Below are 13968 nucleotides of genomic sequence, written 5' to 3'. Positions count from 1 at the left end.
TAATTTTTCCTATAAGGGGCAATGTACAATCGCCTATGGAATCCAGAGCTTAAACTGTCAAAGGCAAGCACAGAATATGTAAAGCATCTCATAGGGGTTAACTCCCTAACACAATGTCTTTTAAAAGTCAGGCCTTCAAACAAACGGTTTCTCAAAAGCTGTTTGTAGGAGTAAGAGAGAAATATGGAGAGCAAATACTAAACATTTCTAGGGTTACGTTTTCAGGAACAAAGCTGATGATAACTTTCCACAGTTCCTCCATGCCTGCGTCACAAAGTCTAAGCACTTTGGACGAGGTGAAGTAACAGGTCCTCTATGATCTGCTCCCTTTCCAACAATTTTTCAGATTCCAGAAAACACAGGTAACTTCAGGGGCTCAGCATAAAGGAAGCCTTCTCACAGCCTGGATCTTCTGCTCATGCTTGCTCAGAGAGGGTCCATTTCCTCAGCATCTACTCTAGGGACGGATTGGTACTAAGTACTTTTTCCCTCCCTTCCCATCCACAGATCTTAAATTCTTAAATGTTCCCACCACACACATATATCCCACCTGTAACTCAGTGCTTATCTGTTGGCCTGGGTCCCTTTAATCTCATTAGACTATAGATACGGTAAAGTCACTTATATACATACACGAATACTTAATGTCCTGGTCGGCCATGAGCAAGCGGCTACAGCGAGGCACTGAACCAAGCTGTTTACCCACAGAAGTCAATGATCTTTAGATCTGAAATGCTACTAGGTGCTCCACACAAACATGAACACTGGCACCATCAGGCCTTAGCGTCCACTGCTCACAGAGATGAATCTCTCTGATGGTCGTAAACATCCATTTGTGAAGCTGGTTTCCAGATTCGCTGGGTGACGACTGATGGCGAAGGGCCATTTTCTTCAAAACAAGTCTGTGCTGACTTCGTCTGTTAGACCCCGGGCACAACCACAGCCTGAGTAACGGTTGGTTGTGTGGGCAAAATGTGTTCCCGAGAATCATTTATGACATAGCATCTTAATGCAATTATTTAACTATATAATAATTCTTCTCTAAGAATTGTAATTATTTTAATGATCTTGCCAAAGACCCATAAAATTAAGTTGTCATGAGTTATCTGCCTTAAAAACTAGTAAAATATATTTTTTGAAAATGATTTGTATATATGTTAACAGAATAAAACACTTTCTGACATAATAAGCTGATATATTAAAAGCATGGTGAAACCCTTTCCTCAACCTTGACTATTCTTATATAACATAGTGCTATTGAAAATATGCAGGCTTTCCTATCGCACAGACTGGGATTTGAATCCCGTCTTCTTTGCTTCTGTGCTGTGTGACCTCAGGCAAGTCACCTTGTAACTAGTTTAGTGATTGGTAATATGAGCCTGTCGTAAGGACTTGTATAAAGCTCCCAACACAGTTCTGAAATAATAACAGGTTCCCCACGGACGTTAGTTCTCCTGGTTCAAGAGGAAACAAACTAACCAGAGACATTTGAGAGCACTTACTAGCTCTCCCCAGAAAGCAAATCTTACAAGTTCTTCCGAGTCTGTTTCATAGTGCCTACCAAAGAGAAATAACCAGTTGTCACCCTCACTCATCCCATGTGGGGGCTTTGATCGTATCTTCATTGAAGAGGTTTCTTCCAACTCTAGACTTCACTAGGACTCCTGTCCTGGAGGTGAGGTGCGGATGTACTAAAGCCCTGGCCCAGCCCACGTACAAATCTGGAGCTGCGTTCAGAGCTTGTGCACCAGCAGGCAGCTGCAATGTGGCTCGTTTCTTGCATTTATCAGAGGAACAAGTGCAATCACAAAGCCTCATCAAGGGCTTTCTTGTTCCTTACTCTCTGAGTGTTATCTGAGGCATAAAATCATTTTTTATACTAACAGGCAACATTATGTAATGGCCGCATTGTGACTACTCAAGTTTTTCAGCACCAGCAGCTGCCACAAGTGAGTTCACAATGTATTTAATCAATGAACTAAGTATCAGGTTATGGAGCTCATAAACATAAATACAGAATTTCAGCTGTCTCTTCATCACAGGATTGCTGATACCTAGCATGATGGATCGCACACTGCTTGTACCGAGGCCAAGGCTGGAGTCAGTGGTGTTATTAAATGTCACATCTTCCAGACTCCACCATCCATCAGAGGAGATTGCTTGGAAATGATTTGTCAGAGCTTGACTCACTGCTTTTGAAAAATCATCCCATGATGTCTGTTTGCGTATATTTAAAGCACATACTGTGTTTTCGCACTCAAAGTCATCGGAACCATAGTTGCCTGGTTGAATCTCACCCACTGAAATCCTTAAGGGTATTTTAAGAGCATCTGTTGGAAGAATAAAAGAATTAGTGAAAAAATATTGATAGGAGAAACCAGCAAAACTTCTATAAAATAAGCAGATAGGAACACTCTGAAAACAAAGCAAAGGGCAGCTACCATATTTCTTTAGATACTATCACCCGATGTTCTTCTACTGGAGGAAACTTTGGCCTCCCAAACTCTTCACAGCTTTGGAACCATGCTGCTTGAAATATTTGTCTTTATCTTTGGCCTTCTGTACTTCATTGACTCTTCCCTTCAGCAAAACTCTCAAGTTCAAAAAACAAATCTGATAAAACAAGAGCCCTCTCTTGACCCTGAATTCTCTGTATTGGCCTTTCTCCTCACCTACACTGTAACGAAAATACGGCAGGTTACAGTTGAAGAAGTCACTGTGCTTAGGATAGTGGCTTTGGACTCGAACGGACCTTGGTCTAAGCCTCAAGGTCAGCCTCCTACCAGCCATGTGTCCTTGGTAAATTGATCTCTCTACACCCCAATTCCTTCTACAAAATGTTAGGAATGTGCTATTAAATTATTATGAAGACTCAGTGAACTCATGTTTGAAATGAATTTAACATACCATTGGTTATGTAGTATAAACACTAGTGAGTGCTTAGTAAATAGTAAACAGCGTAGTCGAAACTTTTTAAATGATGTTTCCAATCTCTGTGACACCAACTGACTGAGGGCCCACGGAGCTGTGTAGCACCCCGTGCACTCCTGTTTCTCATGAACTGAATTATGTGCTCCCCAAGAGCCACCTGTGTTTATTCCCTAATCTTTTATATCTGTTGAACTCATTACTGAGCTGGAATACAAATATTCCATAAACTGATGAAATGACTTACTATTCCTATAAAATTGAAATTGAAAGACACTGAACAAAGAAGGTGCTAAAAAAAAAAAAGTCACTAAGGAGGTATGGATTAGACTACTACATAAAGCCAGAAAGGATTATCTTTGGGGTTCTTGGGTAGGTCTTGGTTTCACCTTAGGTCATGATCTGACAATTCGTGAGTTTGAGCCCCACATTGGGCTCTGCACAGTGCAGGGCCTGCCTGGGATTCTCTCTCCCTCTCTCTCTCTGACCCTCTTAAATTACTTTAGCTCTTTCAAACTAAATAAATAAACTAAAATAAGAAAGAAAAAAGTTATCTTTAATTTTTTTTAAGTTTATTTATTTTGGCAGCGGGGAGGAGGAGAGACTGAGCAAGGGAGGGGCAGAGGGAGAGAGAACTCCAGGCAGGCTTTGCACTGTCAGTGCAGAGTCCCATGAGGGGCTTGAACTCATGAACTGCAAGATCATAACCTGAGCAGAAGAAAAAGTCAGAATCTTAACTGACTGAGCCACACAGGTGTCCTGAAAAAAATTATTTTTAGACAGATACTACCTATAGCTTGCTTTACAAATATGTTTAAGTCCTCAAACACTAGAAATCAAAGATGAAGCATAAATGTGTGGTTTGTTCAAATAAGAATATGTGCAATTTCTGTCAGCAAAACCATACTAAAGTAAAAAAACTTTACCTAAAAATTGATGGAAGAAATCTCTGTATGTTAAAATTAACATAAAACATTTAAAACACATATTTTTAGGCTTCCCTTCTTCAACTGGCTTTTTCTATTAGCCAACTAGTAGATTAGTTTATTTTACAATTATCAATAATCCTCGAGGCACCAATCAAATGGTTGAGGGTCCAACTCCTGGTTTCAGTTTAAGTCATGATCTCACAGTTTGAGAGCTCAAGACCCTGCATTCGGCTCTGTGCTGACAGCATGGGGCCTGCTCGGGATTCTGTCTCCCTCTCTCTCTGCCCCTCCTCCACCTGTTCTCTCTCTCTCAAAATGAATAAAATAAATGTTAAAAAATTTAATTTTCACTTCTCATCAATAGCATCTGACACAACTGATCTCTCCATGTGCTCTGATACGCTCCTATGGGATTCCCTCGTACCTCACTGGTCACTATTTTAGGGTGCTCTTTGCTGGTCCCTTCACATTTTCCATTTTCTTAATGATAGAATGTTACAAGTCTTGTTTCTCTTACTTTTTCTGTCTGTGTTCACTTCCTTAGTGATCTCATCCATTCCCATGACTTTAAATATCATCTATAAACTGCTCTCAGATTTATGTATCCAGCTCATATTTGTCTCTGGAATTCCTGCTGACTTGGTATCTCCACACAGATATCCTAACAGACATCTCCAATTCATAATTCCAAAACAGAGCTCCTGGTCTTCATTAGCAAAATCTGCTTCACCCACAGCCTTCCCCCCTTGACAGGTGATGGCCGCTCCATCCTGCCAATTATTCAGGGTGAAAACCTCGGGGTTATCCATGAACCCCTTCTCTCTCTTACTGCGGATTCAATCCATCAGGAAGCTCCGCCGGCTCTCCCTTCACCTGTACCCACAACGCGAGCACTTCTCACCACCTCATCTGCAACAATCCTAGATTGAGCGGTCACTGTTACCTCTCACTGGAAGATGGCACCAAGGGCCCAACACGTCTCCCTGACTCGGTCTGTGACTTCCCGCAGTCTGTTCTCAACAAAGCGGCTACAGATACTATGAAAATGTACATCAGATCCCATCACTCCGAAGCCTGAACACGGAGATGGTTACCTTACGATGGCCTACAAATTTCAGCCAGATCAGACCTCCACCCCCAACCCTTCTGGTCCCTTCTCTCTCCTCGCTCATTCTAAACCAGCGCTCTGCCCTCTTCACAGCTCCTCAGACACAGCAGGTAAGCTCCTGCTTGAGGGCCTCTGTCCACCTGATGATGTTGTGCTTGGAAGTCTCATACCTGAGGTATCGACATCACTGCGCTGCTCACCTTCAAGTGTTTGCTCCAATGTCTTACAAGGGAGGCCACTCTGACCATCATTTTAAAAACTGAAACCAGGCACTCCGGCATGGCTGACACTTAGTTTCGGCTCACAGTTTCATGAGTTCGAGCCCCACATCAGGCTCTGTGCTGGTAATGCAGAAACTGCCCCGGATTCTCTTTCTTCCCTCCCTCCCCCACTCACACGGCCTCTCTTTCTCTAAAAATAATAAACTTAAAAAAAAACAAACAAGCTGAAACCCATTTTTATATTCCCAATCCTCCCTAGTCTTTTCCATAGCACATATTCCTGTCTCACATACCATATAATGAATTATTTCTTATGTTTATTGTTCATTTTCTATCTCAATGTCAGAATTTAAGATAGAGACAAATTGTTGATACAGTTGGCTGATTTTCGGATTAAGTGATAATCTTGATACAAGTAGTCATAATATTTTGTACAATCTGAAACTCCACATTCCATAAACCCACAGGTGAACCTTTCAGAACAAGTGCTGAGAAGGATATATTCTTAGAGCTGGAAGAGACCCCAAAGATCAACTCTGATCTTCTAGGACAGGTAGGCAGCCAGGGGTTGAGAGATAAGCAACTTGCCTGCATTCATAGGATAAAATGATGGCAAAGTACCGAGCCAATGTCTCTTCATACCCTATTAGTCTCATGTCTTAGAGAGACAATCCAAGTCGGAAGAGCAATAATTATTTAAATACTGTCCAAGGTCACTAAAATACAAAGAACATTCAGCATTATTTTATTTAAGATTTTTTTTTTACTGTTTTTTATTTACTCTAAGAGAAAAAGACAGAGAGAGAGAGAGAGAGAACGAGAGCAGGGGAGGGACACAGAGAGAGGAGAGACAAAGAATCCCAAGCAGTTTCTGTGCTATTAGAGCAGAGCCTGATGTGTTGCTCGAACTCCCCAACCGTGAGATCATGACCTGAACCGAAACCAAGAGATGGAGGCTTAACTGACTGAGCCACACGGGCGTCCCAGAGATCTAGCATTACTTTAATAGCAACTAATTCTGTAAAAAGCCATTCTACATAGGAAAAAATATTTACCACATTTATAATCAATAAAATGTTTTTGTAGTTACTAGGGTTCAAAGAAAGCTGAGCAGAGAGTGAGAACACTGTGGCTGGGTTAATATTTCCCAGTGTGCTAGAGGCGCCAGCAGCGTGGGTGAAAAAGGCACAAAGCTGCGAATGGCACTCACTCAGATTCTCCAGCAGATGCTTGCAGTCATCAGTGGCGACATCGTGCGCGGTCCGATGGCACTTATCCTTCCTTTCGGGCTCAAGCCCTCCGTGCATACACAAGATTTCCAGGCAGTTCTAGAAATGCAAGAGCTCTGTTACCTCATGTCCAAATGAATAAACTCAAATGAAAAATCCAAGGGAAAAGTCATTTGCCTGTAACAAGCAAATCAGGAATTCTCAGCCAGAAATTGTATTTCAATTCCAGCAATCCAAATACACACATTAATCTAAACAGCGGCTCAAAAGGGAAAGCAAAGAGTGTGCTTTATTCAAATGTGAATCACAGACCAAAACACTGCTCCTCAGAACAGCCTCTTAGGTTTCAAGAGAAAAACAACAGCTTACTAATCACTCATGTTGCAGAGTAAAATTGAGAAAGAAGTTGGCTTCATCAGACAGTATCCTTTTATGGCAATTTGGTAATATAAAGCCAGAAGACTTTGCTACCACGGGGTGCTCCTTGCTGTACTCCAGACAAGGAACTGCTTCCCTGGTCGTGTAAGTGCAGGGCTCGCATTGTAACAGCTCTGCCTCACAGTCCTTGCAAGCACATTTGTATCTGAGATCTTACGCTCTTATTTTTTTATATGAAAAATATGAACACCATGTTGATTGAGTTTTTAAATAAACATTCCCAATAGATATTGAAGTTATGTGCTCTCTTTTTCAGCTCTTTCTTCTTCTATGTTACTTTAGGAAGTCCCCATAAAAAAAATCTGTAACCTATATACCGAAAACTCTTAGTTCTCCAAAGTTTTTCACAACACAGTAGAGGACAATATATGCACGTTTTTAAGTAAATAACTGCATGGCAGGAAATAACAATAGGATATTTATTTAGGACCTTTGCTATATCAACTTTTACTACTTAATGATTTCTTTACAAATTTCCCACCAGAGTCAACACAGAACTGAGTAGACCAGAAACCACAAAATAAAACTAAGAACCAACAAAAGCAATATCCTTCTCATCTTCTCATCTCTCCCCTATACACACACACACACACATACACACACACACAGAGGCTTTGGGTTGATTTCACTTCTGACAACAGAAAACCAGGTAGTCTGAAAGTTCTGGTGTTTGCTGTAAAACATAATTTTTCTGTTTTGTAAAACACAGAAACACACTTTTCCCCTTCCTTTATGTAAATATTTTTATTGCCATATACTATCCTCATAGAAGAGTACACAAGCTTGAAGAAGTATCACAAAATGAACATAAGTATGGAAGGAGCACTCTGGAAGCCTTCTGTATGTTTTGTCTCAATCACTAGTTCTCCCCACAGGTAACTACTATGATGATTTCTAATACCAAAGACTGGTTTCGCCAATTTATAAACTTAATATAAATGGAATCATACTGCAGTTTCACTTTTATATTTGGCTTCTTTTCATTCAACATAATGTCTACAAAATTCATCCATATGTTGGGACTAATCATAGTTTATCCTTCTTCTAAAAAATTACTGTGAGGTATTCCATGTGTGGTAGATAAGAATGTACCACAATCTACTTATCCATTCTCTTGTTAATGGACATCTGGGATCCACTATGGACATTCTAGTTCACATCCTTTGATGGACAGATACACACATTTCTGTTGGGTATATGTACAGAGTTGGACTGCTAGATCACAGGATATGCATGCCTTGTTCTGGTAAGTAAATACTGCAAAGAGCTTTGAGAAGTGGCCATACCGATCTCCACTCCCCCCAGAAGTATACGTGAGTTCCAGGTGCTTCATGTTGCCCCCAAAACAGGCTTCACACATGAATTCATGAGGAAATACAGAAAATCCCTAAGGGTCAAAAGAAAAGAGAGTAAGCTGAACCACAAATTAAGTGAAATTTGAATAGGAAGCCAATGCTGGTCTGAGGTCAAAGCTGATGTAGGGAATCTTTTCAGATGCTGGGGGGATGGGAGACTAGGTCTTTGGACCCTTAAAATGGAGGAGCTGAAAAGGAAACAGACAAAAACACTGGTTTTTCACTGCCCCTGAACAGGTTGGAGGGATCTCCTCTAACAACTGTAATCTGTTTTTCATAGGTGGGTCTGAGGTTCAAGTTCAAAACCTCCCTAAGACAAGGAAAGAACTCAAAACAAAGTCAAATATATAAATAACAGTTCTTATCAAACTGTTATGACTAACTTGTATAATACCAGTAAATGTATTTGATAGTAAATGAGAAATTCAGAAATGTTGATTTAGAAATTAATGAGAAATTAATTAGAATGGAATCTGAGCACTAGAGAGATAAAACTTATGTTTATTATGCAAGTTAGTACTTGCAGCAAAAGCATGTAAGAGCCAAACAGACCTGGATCCTAATTCTGCCAATATAAATGATTTTATCTATGACTTTTGCTAAATCATTTAACATTTTTCTGTTTCAGTTTCCTTATCTTTACTTAAGTATCTAGATTTCATATAGTTGTTATGTGACTTAAAGGAAAAGATGCATAAAATGCTCACATTCTTGGCATGCACTAAGCTCTCAATATTTATTAGCTGCTATTTTTATAATCAACATAATCATCACCAATTAGAAATATTCAATTAAATGGTGAGGAATTATACCACATCAGCAAATGTCACTGATCTCAAGATAACTCTAGGGGCACCAGGGTGGCTCAGTCGGTTGAGCATCCGGCTTTGGCTCAGGTCATGATCTCACAGTTCGTGGGTTCGAGCCCTGCAACGGGCTCTGTGCTGACAGCTAGCTTAGAGGGTGGAGCCTGTCTTCAGAGGTTGTGTCTCCTTCTCTCTCTGACCCTCCCTTGCTCATGCTCTCTCTTAAAAAAATAAATAAAAGACAAAACAACAACAAAAAAAGATAATTCTAGGTGATGCTACTTCAAAATATAAAGGAAAATAATGAAAGATTCAACCAAAATATTTTTTTTGTTAATTTATTTTTTGAGGGACAGAGAGAGGGAGCAAGAGAGAGGGAGAGAGAGGGTGAAGGAGAATCCCAAGCAGGCTCCACACTGTCAGTGCAGAACCTGATGTGGGGCTCAAACTCACGAACCTGTGAGATCATGACCCGAGCCTAAATCAAGAGTCAGATGCTTAACCAACTAAGCAATCCAGGGTCCCCTCAACCAAAATCTCTAAGATTCTTTTACCTCTGACCTTCAAAGTGGGTTGTATATAATTTTTATTCTACTCAGGTAGGTCAGTGGGCAAGAATATAAGCAGTGACTTTCTCTATGAGGAAGCACAAGATGTCAGTCCCCATGAGGATAGCAAAAGAAGCATATTCAAACCCGCTACAAGTGTGAATTCTATGTCATGCTGGCTCCATGGGGAACAGGAAGAAGTTGAAAACCTCCACCCAAATGACACTTAACAAGCACCACCACAGCAATTACTTGAGCGCATAGTAAGTTCCAGGCACAGTTCCAACACATTGCAAGTATCTAGTGCTCGTTAATCCCCACGACTTTAAGAAAGGGTCTAAGCACTCTGCCAAGTGCTCTACTAGAAATAAGCATGGGAAATGTAAGATAACAGTTCTGCTTCTCATGGAGAACCACAGAGTGTAACACAGACATGGGGAAAACACCGCTGAGGTACGTCCACAGTTGTACTATGTGGAAAAGCAGGAAAAGGTGGAGAAAGGAATCTAAGCTCTGTGATGGGCGCCATTTGTGAAGAGGATCAATGCTGCGATGTCAGTCACTGCTACTGCGAATGGAGTTCCAAGGGCCTAAACCGGGCAAGATGTCCTACCCAACTGATGTTGAGCAAGAGATCTGGATGAGTGGGGTTAAGCCACAGTCCTGTTAATTATGAAAGAGATACATCTGTTATAAAAGAGACTTTAAAAAGCAGTGGTGTAAGCTTAATCTTTCTACTCACATCCTACATGCCAGAACTTAGGTAGGCGGCTTCCTTACCTGCAATGGAGGCTGGAGAATGTGGTCTTTATTTTGGGTGGTCATGGGTCCAGAACTCTGAAGGATCATTACAGGGCAAGGGGAGAGGAGATGTTGAGGGTCAATGACCCATCTCTGTCATGGCCTTTGAAGTAGAGTGGAAAAGCAAGGAAGAAGTGCCAGGGGCACTAAGTAGAAACCTCAAGTCCAAAGAACCTGATATATGACCAAAGTCAAGGAAGGGAGCTAGGAGTCTGGTATTGGGCAGAGGGAGGGAGAGTGCAAGCAATCTGCAAATGCACAGGCTAGCCAGTCCGGGTGCTGAGAACACCCTTGGGATGTGGGTGTGCCCACTGTCTTGCAGGGCAGGGGAGATGCAGGCTATTAAAGTGGGAAATAATGGCATAAGCAAGAAGGTAGATTTGGTGAGAGTGGCCAAAGACGAAGAAAGTTGGAGTCAGCCGTAAAGGGCTGAGTTTTAAGGTAGGCATGAAGCTGTGCTTTCTCCAGGCATGAGGGTATGTTCAGGTAGCACAGTGCCATGATAAGCTTGATTGTGAAAACCAACTGGTGCGTTCGGAAGATGACTGGAAAGGAGGGTGATAGGAAGACCGGTGAGAAAGAACTGTAATAACAGTCCGCTCGCTCATCAATTTAGCAAATACTTAGTACTTGCAGGCCAGAGACTCTGCTGGACACAGAGTATACAAAGATCAAAAAGTCATTTTTGGGGGGATGGAGGTGGAAAGAGAGACAGGCATACAAGTAATTAAAGTATAAGTGCTCTAAGTGAAGTATGGAGAGGTGCCCTGGGAACACCCAGCTTCTGGAAGCCTGGATTTAAGCTGAGAGGTTTTCCAGGCAGGGAAGGGCCAGGACAGGAGAAGAGGCCAGTTGAGGTCATGAGAACAGCAGACACAAAGGCAGGGATAAAAAAGGGAGCACAGGATGTTTGCAGAGCAGCCCAGCAGTGCCTGTGCTTGGAGCACAGAACACATTAGGGAAGGTATCCCTATGGAGGTAAACTGAGTCCAGATCAGGAAGGAAATGTTTGTCATCATAAAAGCCCGGCACTTATCCTGGAAGTCACAGAGCCTTCAAAAGATGCTGAGCAAGTTCCCCTGTCTGAAAGGTCCCTCTCACAGCAGGCCACGGGAAGAGAGAGACGGCAGCTGAGGAGGCTGGCAGAGTCTGCACAAACCCAAACAGAGGACGAGGAGGCCTCGCCCATGGTAGTGCCCATGAGATGTGGAGGCAACATATTCAAAATTCACTTGTGAAGGAAAAAAATCTGGAGTTGTACCAATCATCTGAATTCATTAAGGCAGGGAGAAGGAGCAAGTAAACACAAACGCCAGGTGAGGGTGCTGGGTCAAGAAAGAAGAGACGGGCAAAGGCGCACAAACATGGGAACCGTGACACAGCCACGTGGAGCTGCGTGATGGAAGCAAACATGAATATGATCGTCACTGGGGTTACCGTACAACTTCCCAAACTGGTGCACCTGCAAGAGTAAGAAGGGGGCGCTGTCACCAATTACGCTGGGGTGACAGGCATAAACGGTGACTGTACAGGGCAAAGAGACTTGGCGGCTCTAGTTATTAGCCCCGTAAACTGTGGCTCTCCTGAATAAGACCTTGTTGGATAAATTCAGAAAATGGTTAGGTAGGGCTAACGGTGACATTTTGGAATCCTTATAGATTAGAACCTGGGGAACAGTAAGATCATTCAAGGAAAACAGTATGGAGCACAAAGAGGAAAAGGGTCAAAACCCAGATCCATGAAAGATGGTGGTGGAAACCACAGGAGAGTCCATGTCTCAGGTGCGGGGTAGAGCAGAACCCTGGCTGGCTAATTTAGATTAGAATCCCTGAGGGGCACCTAGGTGGCTCACCTAGGTGGTTAAGAGTCCGACTCTCGATCTCGGCTCAGGTCACGATCTCTTGGTTCATCTGATCCAGCTCCACATCAGGCTCTGAGCTGATAGTGCAGAGCCTGCTTAGCATTCTCTCTCTCTGGTCCTCGCTCATGTGCTCCCCCCACCTCTCTCTAACAATAAATAAGTAAATAAATAAATAAATAAAAGAATCCTTTAGGATCCTGTCAGTTAATCCCTCCTGCTCAAATTAAGCAAGGATGCAACACTCTGTACCGAACACTCTGGAATAGATGTCAAAAACAACAGCGTGCCCTTTGTTTACCAACAGCTGAGTGGGTCTGGCTTTTCCAAAAATACTTTTATAAAAGTTAAGGGGGAAAAAAAGCAAATAATCATGGAGAATCAAAAAGCACAAAAACAGGTTTCTACTTATCATGAACAACACTTAGTTCCAAAGATTTTTTCCAACTTCATAGGTATCTTATCTTTTTCCTTTCTAGGCCAGTTACTCACTGTGTGTGACAAGGAACATATCTAGTGACTCCTATCATCTTTTTCTCTGCAGCCATGGCCCACGGAGGGGGAATCTAAATGTTAGGGCCCCCTGTGGGCCTGTACACTTGAGACACACACCTCAGCCAGACCACCCAGTTGGGATGGATGCTACTGTGTGACAGGAGATGCCTGGTGCTCGCTGGCTAAACGTACCAGGCACACCACAATCCTAACACAATGCAAGAATGGCCTACAGAGGTCCACTGCCTGACCAGAGGATAGCAGGCCTGCCCAGAGATGACGTCCAGGATGCCGGAAACAAACATCTGGAAGACTGGCAAAAAAACAGGTGTAGAGATTTCAAGAGGTCAAGCCATGCATTGGGATCCAAGCAGACAGCTCAGAGCCTGGAGCCTGCTTCGAATTTTCTCTCTCTCTCTCTGTCTCTCTGTCACTCTCTCTCTCTCTCTCTCTCTCTCTCTCTCTCTGCCCTTCTCTCTCTCAAAAATAAACATTAAAAAATATTTTAAAAATATAAAACCAGCTGATTATAAATGGAGTATGGGAGTTGCTTATGGTTAAACAAAAGAGAAAAACCAGGAAAACAAAGAGTTGGGTCATCAAGTCAGAGGGGAAGTGAGGAAAGTGTAGCGTTCTGGAAGCAAAGGAAGGAGTCTCTGCTCCCAGGAACGAGTCATTAAAAAGTAAACATGCTAACCCAGAGAGACTGAGTAAAAGCCTGAGTTTTGGAAGCACCAAAACTTTGGTAATACCCATAAACTAGAATTATATTTAGTCCTACAGCCAAAAACACATACAGTCTCCCAAATAACCTCTTTGAGAACCTCAACAACAGAGGGATCAAATTCATAAAATCTCCTTAAAATGTTCCTGTTGCAGAAACTTGACATGCAAAGGGCTTAATGACACAAGAGAGCTTCACTAAGAAACTCTTCTATTTTCCCTGTGATGAAAACAAAGGTTTATGCTCAATGATTAGTCACAGGCCAGCTTTAGAGAGAGGTACTCCTATTACCAAACACTAGATAGTGATTTACGTAAACCGCTTAACCACTGGGAGAAAGACCAAGGACAAAGGGGGGAAAGCACTGATTTGGGAATCTGATCTTCCGTGAACTGACCTTGGGAAATTAGTTACACTATCTTCTGATTTTTTCAACTGCACAATGAAGGGGTTGGACTGGATGAAGTATGTCCTTTCTAGCTGTAAAATCCCACAATTCTTTACTGAAAAGCATACAGAAACTGAAGT

The 13968-nt window shown here is 42.1% G+C and overlaps 1 protein-coding gene across 3 annotated transcripts in view; it reads right to left on the bottom strand.

Annotated features, from left to right (window-relative positions):
- The window catches only part of CTTNBP2 (cortactin binding protein 2), a 154948-nt gene that overhangs the window by 44315 nt on the left and 96665 nt on the right, over positions 1 to 13968 (bottom strand). For all 3 annotated transcript variants that reach the window (XM_029924452.1, XM_029924458.1, XM_029924467.1), the window contains 2 exons: positions 6397 to 6514; positions 2055 to 2330 (listed from right to left, as the gene is read on the bottom strand). In XM_029924452.1, coding sequence (XP_029780312.1) covers positions 2055 to 2330; positions 6397 to 6514 — 394 coding nt within the window. The remainder of the gene's footprint in view (positions 1 to 2054; positions 2331 to 6396; positions 6515 to 13968) is intronic.

Source organism: Suricata suricatta, chromosome 2 (genome assembly GCF_006229205.1).
Source record: "Suricata suricatta isolate VVHF042 chromosome 2, meerkat_22Aug2017_6uvM2_HiC, whole genome shotgun sequence".
Classification (NCBI taxonomy): domain Eukaryota; kingdom Metazoa; phylum Chordata; class Mammalia; order Carnivora; family Herpestidae; genus Suricata; species Suricata suricatta.
Note: the sequence above shows the minus strand (reverse complement) of the source record. Positions and strands in the feature narration are given on the sequence as shown.